Source organism: Gadus morhua, chromosome 7, assembly GCF_902167405.1.
Source record: "Gadus morhua chromosome 7, gadMor3.0, whole genome shotgun sequence".
NCBI classification, from domain to species: domain Eukaryota; kingdom Metazoa; phylum Chordata; class Actinopteri; order Gadiformes; family Gadidae; genus Gadus; species Gadus morhua.
The window spans coordinates 27,250,245-27,267,943 of record NC_044054.1 but is presented as its reverse complement, the minus strand read 5'-3'; the positions used below and the strand labels follow the sequence as shown (position 1 = coordinate 27,267,943).

The window sequence follows — 17,699 nt, the reverse complement described above, 5'->3', positions numbered from 1 at the left end:
AAGGACCACCAATACATCTGTTATAAATACAGTACTGTTAATAAGTCATAAGAATCTATCACATTGTATTCTGAAAAACTTTTCGAGAAATGTGCGAGATTTGACGTCTGCGGTTCGTCCGTGGATAATATGTTATATAAGAACAGTTCATGTCACAGGGAGGCTGTAGGTGGCGTTAATGCGTCAAATGATGCCGAACCCACCGAGGCTGAAAAAGAAAAAGAAGAAGAAGAAGAAGAGATACCTCAAAACAGCCATGCTCCTACTTTATTAACAAACTTGTTATATGTCATCGCATGTCAAAGTATCCAGTATTGTTTAGTCATTTTCTAATTGTTCAGGTACTAGTCTTCCTACCATTCGCTACCCTCAAATGGTTGTGTTAAGTTGAGCTCACACATCCATTGCAGATGTGTTGACCAGGGGAAAGATGCCTCTATTAACCCTCAATGGAGTGACTATCAACTTTCCCTTCACTCCGTATGAATGCCAGAATGATTACATGAGTAAAGTCATCGAATGCCTGCAACAAGTAAGTCATTGTTCGATTAGGCTACCCCCTGGACGTGTAATTTATGAATGTTAATACTAAACTAAATGGTGTAAATAACTAATGGGTCAGCTTGTAAAGGAGGGAAACATGACCGTCATCATCCTAACTTCAGAGGATGGTTTCACGAGCCTTATAACATATATTGCAATGCATTCATTGTTTGATATATGTACATTTATAATACCATATTTAATATCCCTTTTCATGTAAAATAACTTCAAACTAGTCCAACACATTGTTACTGTATGCTGCAACAATTTGAATAGTTGCTTCACATTTGAACCATCATGGCACCCACTTGTCTCCGTTTCATTTAGAGCGGCCTTTTTAGATTTAGGTTTAAATGTGAGTTATTAAATTATTATCTCTTCCTAAGCTAACCCCATTACAAATATAAAAGTTAATACTGGCCTATATTATCAAATAACCTGTATCACCCTATTTCATGTAAATGCACATCCATTATTTATTTTAAGCGGTTTCTGCCAAGTGCGTCAATTGGGTGTCAAATGTAACGAACCAAACCCAATATAGTTTAACCCAACCGTTTATTTCCCATTTGTGACAAGTAAATCCCGAATTCTAATTCTAATGATGTCATTACATAGAAGGTGAATGGGGTCCTGGAAAGCCCAACCGGTACAGGGAAGACCCTGTGCCTGCTCTGTGCTACGTTAGCTTGGAGGGACCATTTTAAGGACACCATCTCCGCTCGCAAGATAACAGAGAGACTGAAGGGAGCCGAAATGTTCCCTGACATGCCGGTGGCCACCTGGGGTACTGCGGCCACGGATGGAGACGGAACAAGTATTCATTTGATGTTTTTTTTGCAGTATGATGTTTAATGGATAAATCAATAAGTTGTTTTGCTGTCACATACATTGTAAATCTGTTAACAATGCAAATTGTCTCTTGTTTTAACATCACTTAATGTTTATGTTTTTGTGGCATCCAGCCTACTACACGGATATTCCAAAAATCATATATGCATCCCGGACACATTCGCAGCTCTCCCAGGTGATCAGTGAGTTGAAAAACACTGCCTACAGGTGAATAGCCTCCTCTCTGTAACGTTATGTCATTTCAATTGTCAATGGGGTGTTGTGCACCTCGGTTCATGCATGTACACAGTCATAAGTGATCATTATACTTGCGTTTTGTTGGGCCAGACCAAAGATGTGTGTGCTTGGATCCAGAGACCAGATGTGCATCCACCCAGAGGTGATGCGTCAGGAGAGCCATCACATGAAGGTACAGTTAGGATCGGTTGACGTCGGTCACTATTTATTTTCGCCTCACCTGAATCCTGCAATTAACTAACACAACGCATAGTGTTTGTGGGCCGGATCCTTATCAGGGATCCAGCAGGGCTACGTGGGATTCTACAAAGGCCGTCTACTGCACGGTGTTGCTTTGAAACCTTTAAAGACACTTGCGTTACAGTTTAGTACTGCTCACTGAGTTTGTGTTTGCGAATTGCGCTTTTATAGATCCCCCCCCCTCTAGCGACATGATTGGTCGATACAAATATGAAGCAAATTCAAATGTTCTGTTAACCCACATTGAAGCATGAGATTTGTAAGTGATTTGAACTCGGGATGCTCTGAATGACATTGTACGTTCTCTTGAATTACCAGGTGTGATTGAGCTGAATCTCAGATGTAGGATCTGAAAACAATGGAATTATTTTTGACGCATTGTGTTTTTTCCAGGTTCATATGTGCAAAGCAAAGGTTGCTGCAAGGTCCTGTGCATTCTACAACAATGTTGAAGGTAATTTTTACTTAGATTTTATTGTTATCAATGTACTGCATGGATATCCCATTCCCACAAGTGTGTACTTCTTATAATTTGAATCCTGCCAAACATGACTGAAAAGTGGTAATAAGCTAATTCCTTATAATAATAATTCATTATACTAAACTTGCACCTTTTTTAAACGTGTTTACAAAGTGCAATTAAAAAAGAGGAACCAATATTAATGACACAATAGGGCTTGGTAAGACAGACACTCTGAATGGCCTCACAGGTGTAGGGTACCTATGGATCGAACAATCCAAGATTGAATCTGAGGCCTGTCCTAATAGTATATATATTTTTTTTTATGATAAAATATTAAATAAAAAGCTATACAATCTATAGGACGAATGAGCTGTAATGATGGTCTGTGTAGCTCAGATATGAGCAATAACCCGTGGTTAATTTTCATTCCATGCACCTTGCTCACCAGAGAAAGGCACTGATAAAGATCTGGTTAATTCCATCATGGACGTGGAGGACTTGGTGAAAGCTGGGAACATGCACAGGTTTGATTAGATTTGTTTTCTTTATCATATTTCATTCATATCATGACATGGTTTGCATTGTTTTGAATAAAATACTAACCCTTATCTGGGGTTTAGTGGGATAGTATTAACAATGATTAACAAAGTTCACAATCGGCATTAACCTATGATTACTCTTTTAGGGTTTGTCCGTATTATTTATCGCGTACCCTGAAGACTCAGGCAGAGATCATATTTATGCCGTACAACTACCTCCTCGACCCAAAGGTTTAGTACAATTTTTGATTTAATTATTTAATGATGCTCCTCATCTCATGCCGGGAAAACTGTTCCTTAATGCCTCCTTCCTCTTGTTGACTAGAGCCGGAGAGCACAGAATCTGGACCTGAAGGGGGCCGTGATAATCTTTGACGAGGCACACAATGTGGTAGGCAGCCAACGTCCCTCATATCTTTCACAGTCGTTTGGTAATGGCTGAAAAATAAATGAATTTCATTCACACGCGTACTGACAATCCCTACGGACACGCTGGCCTTCCTACTCCTGTTTAGTTTAGTTTATTAAAGATCCCCATTAGTCTACACACCATAGTGGAGACTATTCTTCCTGGGGTCCAGGCAAAAGACATTACAATACAGATTAAAAAGAAAAAAAAGTGCAGTACAGCATGATCATTGTTGGTGACCAAAACACAGACTTAGTAACCAACATTTACATTACATGTAAATGATGCAAAAAAACAAAAAACAGAATTAAAAACAAATTATTTTTGTCAGTCCAAAAATACCTTAAATAATAACCTAATCTACTCTAATTTCCTTTCTGATTATTGCTGCCTTAAGTTTCCTTTTGATTTTACCTTTATTCCTGGTTAGAGTCAAACATGAGGGGAGCAGATTCCAGTATGCAATGGCTCTGTACATTACTGTTTTTTTGAGTGCATTGGTTTTGGGTAGAGGACAAGTAAAGTGACCACTTAGTTTATGGCGGCATGCTGGAGCATCTTCAGAGTGTTTCCCATGTATCCAACCCAGCCTGTGTTCCCTGTGCAGGAGAGGATCTGTGAGGAGTCCACCTCCTTTGACCTGACCCCGTACGACCTGACGTCCGCGATCGAGGTGGTAAACAGCGTCTTGCAGGAGCAGGCCGACGGCGCAACCAGCGCCGAGCCCATCGCCGACAACTTTGCCTCGGGGTCTAAGAACTCTGGTGAGAACTCTTTTGTTTCAACAGATACCTTGACGCACTGCAGGTCCCTCTCCACACTCCTATGGTGAATAGATGGAAATGTGTTGTTGTTTTTTGTTTCAGATTTAAATTTGAACGTCGCTGCAATTGCAAAGATCAAACGTAAGCATATTTTGTATAAAGAAACAACTTTTAAATAATCTGCTCCTTAACTTTTTTTTTTTTTACAGATGATATAATGAGCTTCTCAGGAACCCTCTTCGAAACTATTCCTTATTGTTTTTACAGAAATGCTTCTGGATTTAGAAGCCGTCATTGATTCCTATGAAGTTTCCAGTGAGAAGGGCTTGACTAAACCTGGAAGGTAGACAATCGTACAACCTAGAGTTGTACCATATTGCAGCCTCACCCCCTGGGTCAGATAAAAAATGGTTTGGATTGGATGGTGTCACATTATACATTGCTTTGATTGACAGCTTCATTTTTGAGTTATTCAAGAAGGCCAACTTGACATTTGAAACCAAGAGTGCCATGTGTGATGCTCTGGAGCAGATCACAACCTATGTTACAGGAAGTAAGCACATTTCAACATTATCCTAACACTGTTTTCATGGAAGAGTTAATATTGTGTTCCTAAAAAGCGTATTTTCAAGATGATTAATGTTATGTTATTTTTGCAAATTTGCCTTGTCATCTCTTCCACATTATGATGCGAGGCAAGAAAATATCATAAAGACAACAAATTGATCTAATAATGATTGATTTTTCTCTTCAGAGACAGGAATATTCATGAACACGGCTGGGTTACAGAAGCTCTCTGAGATCTTTCAGGTGAGGGTTAAATCAAAAGCTTGCTTTGCTGAAAAACTTCTAATTGGATATGTTATCGAAGACTGAACAAACAATTTAAATGTAGTTTGGTACAGTGTTGAACTTCCCATGTGTAAAAACATTTACTACTAATTGGATGAAAAGCCAGAAGACACTCTCCTCCCTCTAGTATAGACTTCCCTTGTTTCAAAAAGCCCATTAAAACAAGTAAATAGTACACTTTTATGCTGTGATGTGATGCTCTACCCTAGCTGGTGTTTTGTGGTGAGCCAAAAGAAGGGAACCCAGAAAAAGAAATGCAGGCTAATACTGCTCAGTTCAAAGTGAGTATTAAACAAGCATACACTACGTCTTGATTTGTATTATCATTTGGAAACTAAAACACTTAAACACACAATTGTTCGATAGGTTCATATCCACAAGGATAACAGCTTTAACAAGAAGCCACAGAAGGTAGACGTATGGGCATCATCGTCAACAAAAAAACTAGGTACCTGCACAGCATGAAGAAAGACATCCAGTAGAGTTTCAGAGTAATCCCGGTCAAATACGTTTTTTTGTGTTCCATTTCCCCACTTTACCCACTGCAGAAATAAGTATAGTAACAAATACAGCGCATACTAAATATGTATATAGGTATATGTGACATTTATAAACGTAAAAAAAAAAGAATCTAATCTTGTAATTTTAGGGATTCCTAATATTAAAGGTTGGGTATGGGATTTGCGAAATGCCAGCAGATTTTGAAAACACACAACTCAAATGGTCCTACCCCCTCTCCTTCAACGCTGACTCTGACTCCACCCATTCCAAGTACATGGACGCGCAATCATGCACGAGCGAGAGCGAGTCATTTGCTAGTTAGCTAGCTCCAGTAGCTACCGCAGGATAACAACAAACAGAAACTTGCTCTGGGTCACGAGGTTTGAGTACGTGCACGAAGGGGTCGCGCGCGGGGGAGGGGGACTGCAGTACGACCGTTTGATTGACGTACTTACTGTCCAATGCAACTCACTGGCTCTGGAAATCATTGGCTGGAGTTTTTCGAGCCCTGCCCGTTCCACAGATGATTGACTTGTTTAATTTTCATGTCAGTACTTCTAACTCAGTGGCTGTAAGTGGGTTATGATAAGGATTTCAAGTAATTTTGCAAAAATGGCCAAAAAAGCGAATTCCATACCCAACCTTTAATGTCAATCAATAATGTCCCTACATGTATCGACTTGATACCAGTCGATACTGATATCAATGTAAGTTTATTTAATTAGACCGATTATTAATCATGTGTAGCAGGAGCCCTGATAGGGCATAAGGGATAGCTATCTTTTTGAATAAAGTGAATTCAATTGAATATCGGTCACTATATCTATTAAACTATGTTTAAAAGCAAATGTGTGTTCTCTTAAATCTTTGAGCTCCCACAACTTTGTGTTTGCAATACATTTCTACCAGATACTACACATTGATCGTCATTATGAATGAGTGTACCTCATTGGTTGATTTCCTTATGTTTTATCCAATCCTGTAGGCAACATCTTGAGCTACTGGTGTTTCTCTCCTGGCTTCAGCATGCAGGACCTCAAGCGTCAAGGCGTGCGCAGCATAATCCTGACCAGTGGCACCTTGTCGCCCCTTCAGTCTTTCACAGCGGAGATGCAAATGTAGGTCTGTCCGTCGTGATCCCTGGCCTTAGCCAGGGATCGAGAAATAGTGCAGACACAAAGTAACAAGTCCAAACTGAATCAAGCATGCACTCATCTCTGAGAAGTTCTCAACCACAGTTTTTTTTTTTATACAGTTGTGTTTTATGTTTTAGCTCTAAAAGAATTACAGAGGTCCGGCCTCGATGACCTGACTCATAGCTGGCCAGGGGCATGTGCTTGCGTCCAGGATGAATTGTAGCCACCCTGTATTGTGACACCCCTTGTGAATGTCTCCCCTCTGGCCTCCATGTCGCCAGTCCCTTCCCCGTAGCGCTGGAGAACACTCATGTGATCCAGCGAGACCAGATCTTCGTTGGCGTCGTGGACCAAGGACCGGACGGCGTGCAGCTCAGTTCCACTTACGACCGCAGGTACGCAGTCCCAGCGGTACACAGCGGATCAGTGAACACTTGACTTGCTTTTGCTGAACAGGTGTTTTTGTTTGTGTCTGTGTGCCTCTAAGGTTTGTACCTGAAAACATGGCCTCCTTGGGAAACACAGTTGGTAAGCACAACAGAAGCCAATCATTTCAGAAGCTATAGGCATGCAAGCATTTCTCTCACAAGATGTTTAATTAAATTTGGTCCCATTCCGACTCAAATATTTGTATCAATATATTTCAGCCAACTTTGGCCGTGTGGTTCCCCATGGACTTCTGGTGTTCTTCCCCTCATATCCGGTGATGGACAAGACTCTGGAGTTCTGGAGGGTGAGCTGAATCCTAGTTGGTTGAACAGAAACCCTGGGCGTTATGATGGGACCTGAGGGAATCAGGCCATTGAGCATCAACTCTGAAGCAACTTGAGTTCTCATGGACATTATATCGCTTTGAATCTCGAATATGTCTGATGTCATTTGTGTTTATCTCTCTAGGCAAATGGACATGCAGGTCGCATTGAAAACATGAAACCAATGTTTGTTGAACCTAAGGGGAAGAGCAATTTCAGTGAAGTAGGTGAAGTTTTATTTACTATTATTGGTTGTTGACATGGTGCCCTTGGCATAAATGTGTATTGTGTTTGCACTGTTGATATTATTGCACATCATTTTGGGATTGAACTGATGAATACAATGCTCTCTTTTTTAGGTTATCGAGGGTTATTACAACCAAGTTAACGATGCAACATCCAAGGGAGGCAGCTTTTTTGCTGTGTGTCGTGGAAAGGTGATTTCATGATCCAACTAGAACTCTGTTACAGTTGTTACAGGTTAACATTTAAACTCCAAAAGCACACAACTTTGTTCAGTAGCTAGTACATCACAATGAATACCAGAATTGTTCTGTCCCATTTTTTACTAATAATGAATACGCATATGGCCATAATGATGACTGTACATTTCTTACATTTGTTCCATTGTTCCATCCAGGCCAGCGAAGGGCTGGACTTTTCTGACAACTATGGCCGAGCGGTCATCATCACTGGCCTCCCATTCCCGCCTAAGATGGACCCACGGGTCATGCTCAAGATGCAGTTCCTGGATGAGACCAGCAGGAAGAAGATTCCTGGAGTCAAGGTAAGATGACGGCATTAATCATCTTAATAATTTATAGAGTGATTTTGACAAACTGAAAGCGATCAACGATCATCACAATCAGCTCAAAGCAACAATTAGATCCAAAGAACGAAGGTCGAAGAGGTTCAGTCCATGCTCTGGGGGATCTTAGGGTCTTCGGATGGTTGGTCAGTGCTCTGGGTGTGTTCTGTGCTGTCCTCCTCAGTGCCTGTCCGGCTCAGACTGGTACAGGCAGCAGGCATCTCGGGCCGTCAACCAGGCCATCGGGCGGGTCATCAGGCACAAGGAGGATTACGGCGCCATATTCCTTTGTGACCGAAGGTTAGCTGCTTTGAGGAGATTATCGTGATTAATTGTTGTGTCAGGAGCTTGAAATAAGTGATATTTAATTTTGGTGGGATCACTTGGATCATCCATCTAAAATCTGTTTCCTGCAGATGCCTTGACAAGCAACATGAAATTCAATTTTTGTATTTATTTACTCTTTGGATTTCGGCGGGATATATGCATGTGATGTTGATGTTTACTCTCATACACATAACTGTTAATGATTTAAAACCAACCAAAAGATTCATAGTGACTGGATTTCCACTGGAAATCCATAGATTCCCCCTATTTTCACTTTTGCTTTTATATATGCCCATGACATCTGGCAATGTGATCCAAACCGCATAGTATTTTAGGATAGATAAGCAAATAATGAATCATTTGGATGAATTAAAAGAGGAATTGATCACTTTTATTTTTTTAATTGTTTTGAATTAATTGAATGTCTATTTAAATATGTCATGTTTTCTTAAGAAAAATACCGTTCCCCACATTTTTCTGTGCCTCCAGGTTTAAAAACGCAGATGTCCAAGCCCAGCTGCCCAAATGGTTGAGGCCTTACATACGCAGATATGACAACTTCGGCAATATGGTCCGTGATGTCGCTCAGTTCTTCAGAGTGGCCCAAAAAATGGTATGGTCAGAGATGCAACGCAAACCAAAGTCTATTTGAATACTTCTGTGATAAATGAATCCTACAAACCGCATGTTTTGTTATTGTGTGTTCCAGAGGCCTCTGGTTCCTAAGGCAGCCGGCGGCAGGGATTCCTCAAGCGGTCCAGGCACTCTGTGTTCCAGCTCCACTGGCTGCTCAGGAGGTCAAAGCAATAGTGTTCAGGCTCCCCTCGCGGCCCAGAAGGCCAAGCTACTGGATTCCCACGTTCCTAGTCTCAAAAGGAGGAAATTGAGTGAGTATCACAGCGAATTCATGATAGTTAAAATGCGTCAAGTATTTTGACCCAAAATGACAGTACGTCTTACACCTCTGTTATGAATTCACATAAATGAAGGGTAGGGAAAGTGAGTTTTCAACGTGTCTTTTGGCCTTCTTGTCCGTCAGATGAGCACCCGGGAGGCGATGGGATGGCCCGGCTGTCTATTCAGTACAGCACCGAGATGCCAAGCAGCCAGAGACCTGGGACATTGATGGACGCCCTGGCTCACAGTGACAGGCAGCATGGGGGAGAGGGAGTGGGGAACTCGGGGGCAGAGATGGTAGGATTCCATATAAAATGAATATTTAGTAAAAATGTGTAAGAATAACAACAAAGAATCTGATATAGTGTTTGATCCAATGTTTTTTATTGTGTTTTTTACGCAATGAAGACATTGCATTGAGTTGTTTATTGATTGTAGTTTGTGTTTATGTCCTCTTCTACTGTGTACCTGCTGTAGGCCAGCGGTTTGTCCACACGGTCTCTTCAACATGACAAAGACATGGATGATAAATCTCGGGGAGGGAAACGGAAAATCAAACTGGTCCAGGAACAGGTAGGAAATACATGCCAAAATAACCAATAACCGCATAAACGTATTACCATTACTTAGAATAGCACGAATACCGGTAGTTAGAATAGTAGAATAGTTAAATCACTTAATCTTTTAATTTTTTTATGATTTAATAATTTTCATCCATCATTTCATCAAAGCAGTTTACTTTATAGCTCAAAGAAGGTCACGTATACCGATTCAATTGATTACTCTTTGCATCCAACCCTCCATAACGTTGCGATCGACACACACTGACACCAAAACACCAAATCTCTCTTTCCAGAAAAAGAGCGTTCCGCCGGGTGCGTCGGAGGAGAACACGCACAGTAAGGCGCGGCGCTTCCTGACGGAGATGAGGAAGTCTCTGAGCCAGATGAACTACCAGAAGGTCATGGACGCGCTGCAGGCCTACAAAAGGCTGGACGACCTCGGCGTACTGCAGGCAGAGGCCGCCGTCCTCCTGGTCGACGCCAACACCCACGTCCTCTACCGTGGCAAGTTCCCCTCTTTGTGTGTGTGTGTGTGTGTGTGTGTGTGTGTGTGTGTGTGTGTGTGTGTGTGTGTGTGTGTGTGTGTGTGTGTGTGTGTGTGTGTGTGTGTGTGTGTGTGTGTGTGTGTGTGTGTGTGCACATCAGAAGCGAGTCATTTCAGAAGATGTAAACATGCAAGTACTTCTTTCATGGTGTTACAGTTTAACTGGGTCATCTCATATTGTCCCTGTTCAGACTCAAATGTTTGTATTAATATCTTCAGCTAACGTGTGGTTCCCCATGGGCTATTCGTATGAAAATACCACTCTGTCAGCATACAGCTTATTTTTCTATAAAATGCGTTGAAAAAAAACTGAGAAATAAAACAATAATCCTAGTCCAAGTTACTTCATAATTTTTACTCCTGTATATTTATAAATGGCTAATAACCAGCTGTCAAATGTTGCAGGACTTTACAAATTCCTTCGACCGCACCATAAGAAGTTATTTAATGAGAAATGCCAGGAGCTGACGGGTCAAGGCTGTGGATACAAAGAAGAGGACTCACTCTCCAAGGAGGAGAAGGAGGCTCTAGTTCTGCAACAGACCGGTAAAGTCCTCAAATATGTATCACAGAGCACTTCCTCTATAGGTTGAGAATTAACTAAATATTTTAAAAAAAGATCTTGTGGAAGAGCAGTTTGGCTTGTCCATTTTTCATTTGGTGGAAATGCCCATGTAGAATTTCCAATGTGTTGGCCTTATATTTTCTGATCCACGGACCAGATTTCATGACGTGAATACATTGCACCGCCACTGATTGCACTCAGCCCATCCACCAGTCTGACTCACGACGCATCAACCATGTTGGTCCATTTCGAGCCCCTCTGGGCTGACGAGCGCTGGGGGGGGACAATGGGTTGCAATTAAATGACATTGTAAATTGGAAAGGTCTTTCGTTAGTATAATGTGCCAATAACCATCATTATGCGTTTTTTTAAGCGAACAAGGGGCGACCCGGTGTAAGCTCCCACTCTGGCCCTCCTGGCAATCAGCTGAACACCAGTCTGCAGCTCAACAAGGGAGGCCAGCATCTCGGCGTCCACACCTCAAGTGGGCATTTGCATAGACCAGGCCAGACGGGTAGATTACAATTAGTGCACACTTCCTCCTCAAGGGTCACAGCATGCCGGACACACAGACTGGGATGAGCACATTGCAACCAATTACAGCAAATTAATCATCAGGTTTTCCTGCAGCCATTTTCCGTTCTGATTGCGTCGGCTGTAAACGCGCATTCTGTGACGTCTTTCACAAGGTGACGGAAAAGGTCCAAGGGAGAGCTTTCTGGCAGCCGTGAAGGGAACCTTCGGAGCGGAGATGTCCAACCAGCTTCTTCTGGCCATGCGGCGTTACGAGAAAGACGACGACTATGAGAGCCTGATCACCATCGCAGTGGGCCTCCTGACGCAGAAGGATGACAACCTGGTTCTTCTAGAGGGTAAGGCCGTGTGATGAACGTATCGCTTTGAGCTGAGATTCGCCATGTCAGTCGCTCGAGAAAAGAAATAAAATAGTTGATCTTGTCTCCTCATACACTTTGGGTTAAAAAAAGGGAACATGAAAATGAACCTGTGTATTACCATGTCAAATGTGTATTTTGTGTATCAGTCATTGGGTGGTTTGTTTTGTTTTGATTTCTTATTTTTTCTGCTTTCAGGTTTTGAAAAGTTTGTTCATCCCCACCATAAGAAGCAGTTTAAAGAGATGCTGGGAGATTTGAAAGGATAACCCGGCCAAAATAGCCAGCGGAGAGGCTAGGGTGGCACCCTCGGCCAAGTCTGGACCAAGTGAACTATACTGATGTTTGGCTCATCAATAATCAAATCTGGAATAGGTGAACTATTTTACTGTTTTTACAATCAAAATGATGCCACGGTAAAAAATGAGAAAGTAAATGTTTATTGAAATCCAGACCGCAGATTCCTCCATTCACAATTACTGTAATGTATGTCCTATGTTTATATGTACTGTCTTGGTACTGTAAAACATGCATTCCATCATAATATTGCCTTGCTCACAAAATACTACAAAAAAGGGTTTTGAAATATATTGTGTATAGAAATGTAATTGATTAATCGTTGAAAATAAATGTTTTTACACCCATGATTCATTTAATCATTTGCATATGAAATTTGGTCTGACAAGCAATTATATTTATCAAAATATATTAAACGATTGTGATATTTGCAAATCTAAGGGATAGCCACATAAAACAAACTGGCTGCTTGGCTATGAAGTCGGAAGCTTCTGATTTGATAACGTGACGTCATCAACAGTCGACGTCTCAATTTATGACGTGTCTCAGACGTTCCAATTTCACACCGGTCCTTTGCTCGGGCTCGACCACTAGCTGCTAGTGCTCGTTTGCTTGAAGCTTCAATATGGTCTGGATGAACGAGCGGCCACTGCTCTTTTCGTCGTGCTCAACTCCTGACAGCTAGCGCTCGTATACTTGAATCTTAGTGAAGAATAGCTAAAGATAATTGGAACGGAGCCGGTACAGTGCAAAGAGCAGATAAATCCCGTCTACCTAACATATCGCGACAGTGTATCCGCGTTTTTACGGTCTCCATCATGGCAGGGAGGAAGTTGGTTCTGGAGGGGGAAATAAGTATAAAAAGCTTTATCTTGGGTCTAAGTGTGTTAATAATTCCTTTGATAAGGACATCATTTGGACATATCGACTGGGTGTTTGATTATCTCACGGGAACACCTGGAAAAATTGTAATTGCAATCTACATTGCAGTTATCAATGGCCTTTTGCTAGTTGTTTACAAGGGACCGCTGTACAAGGTAAGGCTTATCTTCATTATCCATACGCCTCTTTGCATTGTTCTGCATAGAATATGCAATTCCTATAGCATGTGTGTCTCCTATTTTTGTTTTGTGCATATGCAGATGCATGCATCGACTAATATATAAGCCAGGACAATAACTCAAACGTGGTTAATGTGACATAGCTAACGATGTAGGCGACATAGCTGCAGCCACTGTTAGCTAGCTGTCTAACGTTAGTTAATCTTATTACTAAAGGTGGATTAGGATTACTGTTGTTTGGTGTGTGTGTGTGTGTGTGTGTGTGTGTGTGTGTTTGTGTGTGTGTGTGTGGTAAATATAGACAACTGAGCCGGTGGAAGTGGTTTAACTTCAGACAGCCATGTTTGGTCTTATCTAGCAGCCTTTTAACTACTTATTATTTGTTATTGTCATTAAATGGTCATCCCTTGTAAAGTCTCCGCCCCTGTCACTTGTTTTTAACTTCAAGTTATTCGTGTACTGTAACTATATGTGACTCTTTATGTCAAATGAGACACTTTAACAGTTTTACTTGTAGCAAAGTTTGGCATTTGAACTGTGTATTTGTTGTGTATTATTATTGTCGCGTAGGCCTTGACCTACTTAACTGTCCTGTTCAAACTCTCCATCTGAAATTTGAGGGCAATAGACGATGTATTATCCTTTCGATTTGAGATAATGCATTAAATGGCATTAAATGGCATGGCAATGTGTCCTTTTTAAATATGAATGAAAAGTTCTGCATTTCATTATAAGTTGATCAGAACTGAATTTAACTCCTTAATATGGGGATGGAAAACAAAGGACCGATGTGGTTTTGATTATTTATATATATATATTTGTTATACTACTGGGCACTGCTTTCCATTTACAATAAATAGAGGAACTGTTCCAGTAAGCAGGTTAAGAAATCCTAAATTCAAACTGTCAGTCTATTTTGAGTTAGAGGAATATGACACTGTCCGGATTCTTTGGATTATGTGGAGCTCTAAATTCACTCAAATGTTCTACAGTCAGGCAAGAGGTTGTCAAGATGACAATCATTCACATGATTTATACTCAAACATTAACCGCTCTTTTCAGGTTAGCTACAGAGCATAAATTGTCATGATATTTTCGGGTTCAGGTTAACCCAAACCCTTGAAATCCACACAGTGAATGGACAGGTTAGGTTAATTTCGCTTTTAAAGAAGGTAACTGCGATTTACTGTGAAGATTAACCCATTTTTTAATGGGAGGGGAAATATATTTATAACGTGATTATTGATGAGTTTGTATGCATCAATTCCTGCTTTGTGAGTCGAACATAAATAAAAGTTTGCACTTAATGTAATGTTGCGTGTTTGTTCTGTGATTTGGGGTATCTGTGTTTGCTGATTTATCTTGGCTTGTTTATTTTAGACTGCTTCATCTCCCTTTGTTCTAGGTTGCTGTACGAGCCTGCTTTCTGGGGGTTACTTTCGGATGTGGCTTACTGATAAGCCTTTCGCCATCCACTTGGACACATTTTGGCTGGTATGATACCCCATGTTAGAGTTTCTACTAGTATCTTAGCGCTTACTGTAACATGTTGGATAACAAGGCACAAACGTGGTGTACTTTTTATTGTTTTACTTGCAAGGATAATGTTAAGTCTTTGTTTTGTTTTGAGCTGACTATGAATCTCCTGTTGACAGGTACATGTGCTCCCTGTCTTTCTTCCACTATTCGGAGTACCTGGTAACAGCCTTCATCAACCCCCACAGCCTCTCCCTCGACTCGTTCCTGCTCAACCACAGCATTGAGTACACCTTGGCTGCAGTGTCCTCATGGGTGGAGTTCACCGTAGAGAAGATGCTGGTTCCAGGTGGGCCTCGTCTGATTTTGTCACGGTTTCCTTCGATCTATAAACCTGATGACAATGTATGGTACAGCTTCCTAGGTATTTGAGTTGTTAGTTAGGTTGCAAGGCGGACACATCATTCTTCTATCTTGTGCCGGATTTGGAAACCGTGAGATATCGACACTGAAGTAATGCGGAGCTATCAGTTTTGATTTTGGATATTCAAAACTGTTTCAAACAATTAACAAATATAAGCATTTCGGCAATCGAGCAAAAAATCCCGGTAGGAAAACATTGAAGGCAGTGCAGCAGTTTGGAAAGGTTTTCCTCAGGTTTAAGTTACAGTTCAACATAAAAACATATTTGAGTGAGCAAAGCCATGCTAGCGTAATGGCATTTTACCAAACTGTCTTTGGGAGTATGAACGGTAGTATTATATTACAGCATTAGCCCTAATGAGTCAATTGTTCCATCAAACAACGAAAACAAGAAAAAAAGTTCTTCAAGTGTGCGTACTCACTACAAATATGGTTTGTCACTGTGTCGCCATGTCAATAGTTTCCAACGACTACACATGCCGAGTGATGAAAGCCCTGACTGTACGTTGGTTTCTATGGTTTGTCTCCTCACTGTTCCAGAGCTGAAGCAGCTCAGCTACTTCAGCCTCCTGGGCCTGCTGATGGTGATGTGCGGGGAGTGCCTGCGCAAGGCGGCCATGCTGACGGCCGGCTCCAACTTCAACCACATTGTGCAGAACGAGAAGGCCCAAAGCCACGTGCTGGTCACCGGCGGGGTCTACTCGATGTTCAGACACCCCTCATACGTAGGATGGTTCTACTGGAGCATAGGAACCCAGGTCAGTCCACACGGCCTTGAGGTGCACCGTGCAAGGAGTACCTTCTTTTGAACTGGGCTGCGATTACAAACGCAGAGCGGCAGGTCGTTCAAGAGGTTAAGAAGAAAATAAATTGAGTTATTTGGATATGTTATTGAATTGGAAATTAACTCAAACGTCAGCTAATGCATGACCATAGTTCTTGGAATATTAAAGCGGCCGTGTGTGTATCTAAATAGACAAACATCACCATGACAACATTGTCCTTCTCTATGCTGTGAATTAAAGCCGATGTTTGCTATGCTTTGCAGGTGATGCTGTTCAACCCGGTGTGTATACTGGGTTACTCGCTAGCCAGCTGGCGCTTCTTCCGTGAGCGTATTGAGGAGGAGGAGCTGTCCCTCATCCACTTCTTCGGCGAGGACTACGTGGAATACAAGAAGAAGGTCTCCACCGGACTACCTTTCATCTCAGGGATCCGCGTCAATTAGGATTGGGACTCAAACTTGGGACATGATGAAACTTTGCAGAATGCAACATGGAGAGGCTAGTGCGTCTTCACAGCTTGCAAGCAGGTGACCCCCCCCCCCCCCCCCCTCAACCCAGCCACCCCTATTCCCTACCCAGTTCCTTGGGCTTGCAAAGCACCCAAATGGCTCAACGGTAGTGACCCTGATGGCTGCAATGGCTTACACTGTGGATCCTCTTGTCACACTCTCATGCCAAAACAAACAGAACTAAACATCGACAGAAAAGAAGATCTGCTACATGACTTGTGTTATACTCACTCAGTTGTTTCACCATCATTGTTTTAATATTTGTAAACAAATTTTTTTTTCTTTCACTTGGACCCTTTGAGTCTGTGGGGGCGGTGTTTCCACCTGTCCAGAGTGAGTTTATGTGCACAAATATTTAACAGCTAGTACTTGCATCTATAGATGTTACAGGGATTGTTGTTTATCACACCTGGTATAGATCAGATTCCGATTTGAAATGTGATGTTTAAGGGTCAATATTCTATCGGTCAGAAACAACCTACAGGGCTAGACGCTGGACCAATTTATTTCTTAGTTGACAGTTCTAAGCATGTCTGAATGTGTTGCACTTTTACAGTAAACATTTCAAGATATATTGCAAAACATTTTGCATCAAAGTTAAAGGGTTTGAGGTGATGACTGTTGCTTCAACTGCAATTGAGTTTTCTAATTTGAACCCTTTTTAAATTTTATCTTAAGTTAATGTTTTTTACAAATAAAAGTTACTCGTTACAATGACTTTTTAGTTTGAACTTCTATAGAGCAATGTGGTTCCGGAAGTAACCACCTTACCATGTCGATGACAATGCTATAGAATGACAACTTGTATTAATATTGACAGGTTATAAGATGCAAGAAATGTGCTAATGGAATAAAATATATTGTCACGGCTATCTTGACAAACCATTGGCTTGATACCAGGCTTAAAACCAACGGGAAATTTACTTCCAGAACCAGATCTGCTAAATGGTGCAGTCAGAGTTGTGCTCTATTGTATTATCATTTATAAGATGCATTGAAGTGGACTGAGTAATGTGTGCGTTAACGTCAATCCTAGGCGTAGGAGCAGAGCGACGATCCCTCTGAATCGTCTGGCTCCATTGGTGAGGCCACGGGCTTGGGGGTTACTGCTGGGGCTTCTCGTCCAAAGGACTCTTTCAGGTGTCTGATATGTCATTCAGGAAGCGTTTTCCCATTTTGTTTTCTGTGGTCCTGTTTCACTTTCTATCTATTCTATCGTTTGTCTCACGACATGTCAAGAGAATAAAACAAAGTAAGCCGATC

At 41.5% G+C, this 17,699-nt stretch overlaps 2 protein-coding genes across 2 annotated transcripts; both read left to right on the top strand.

Annotated features, from left to right (window-relative positions):
* The first annotated feature begins 204 nt into the window (after positions 1-204).
* rtel1 (regulator of telomere elongation helicase 1) lies at positions 205-12,532 on the top strand. The gene is made up of 32 exons (XM_030361771.1): positions 205-532; positions 1,162-1,360; positions 1,509-1,602; positions 1,723-1,804; positions 2,266-2,326; positions 2,784-2,859; positions 3,021-3,105; positions 3,200-3,265; positions 3,891-4,047; positions 4,150-4,188; positions 4,315-4,390; positions 4,503-4,600; positions 4,802-4,857; positions 5,109-5,180; positions 5,266-5,347; positions 6,386-6,518; positions 6,818-6,931; positions 7,024-7,064; positions 7,184-7,269; positions 7,434-7,511; positions 7,648-7,725; positions 7,929-8,075; positions 8,281-8,396; positions 8,913-9,036; positions 9,133-9,310; positions 9,463-9,617; positions 9,798-9,893; positions 10,177-10,387; positions 10,833-10,973; positions 11,366-11,506; positions 11,682-11,864; positions 12,084-12,532. The coding sequence occupies exons 1-32, from the start codon at positions 431-433 to the stop codon at positions 12,152-12,154; spliced, it is 3,438 nt and encodes a 1,145-aa protein (XP_030217631.1). The 5' UTR covers positions 205-430; the 3' UTR covers positions 12,155-12,532.
* A 189-nt stretch (positions 12,533-12,721) lies between these two features.
* On the top strand, positions 12,722-17,697 carry icmt (isoprenylcysteine carboxyl methyltransferase). The gene is made up of 5 exons (XM_030361829.1): positions 12,722-13,219; positions 14,649-14,737; positions 14,899-15,068; positions 15,683-15,900; positions 16,191-17,697. Exons 1-5 carry the CDS (start codon positions 13,001-13,003, stop codon positions 16,368-16,370), a joined length of 876 nt encoding a protein of 291 aa, XP_030217689.1. The 5' UTR covers positions 12,722-13,000; the 3' UTR covers positions 16,371-17,697.
* The last annotated feature ends 2 nt before the right edge of the window (positions 17,698-17,699 follow it).

Bases quoted from the DNA above. Each gene is read 5' to 3' on its own strand.
- rtel1 (XM_030361771.1), top strand. From the start codon at position 431: ATGCCTCTATTAACCCTCAATGGAGTGACTATCAACTTTCCCTTCACT. The intron at 1,361-1,508 runs GTATTCATTTGA...TGTGGCATCCAG, and splicing joins CACGGATGGAGACGGAACAA to CCTACTACACGGATATTCCA. The intron at 6,932-7,023 runs GTACGCAGTCCC...TGTGCCTCTAAG, and splicing joins AGTTCCACTTACGACCGCAG to GTTTGTACCTGAAAACATGG.
- icmt (XM_030361829.1), top strand. From the start codon at position 13,001: ATGGCAGGGAGGAAGTTGGTTCTGGAGGGGGAAATAAGTATAAAAAGC. The intron at 13,220-14,648 runs GTAAGGCTTATC...CCTTTGTTCTAG, and splicing joins ACAAGGGACCGCTGTACAAG to GTTGCTGTACGAGCCTGCTT. The intron at 15,901-16,190 runs GTCAGTCCACAC...TATGCTTTGCAG, and splicing joins ACTGGAGCATAGGAACCCAG to GTGATGCTGTTCAACCCGGT.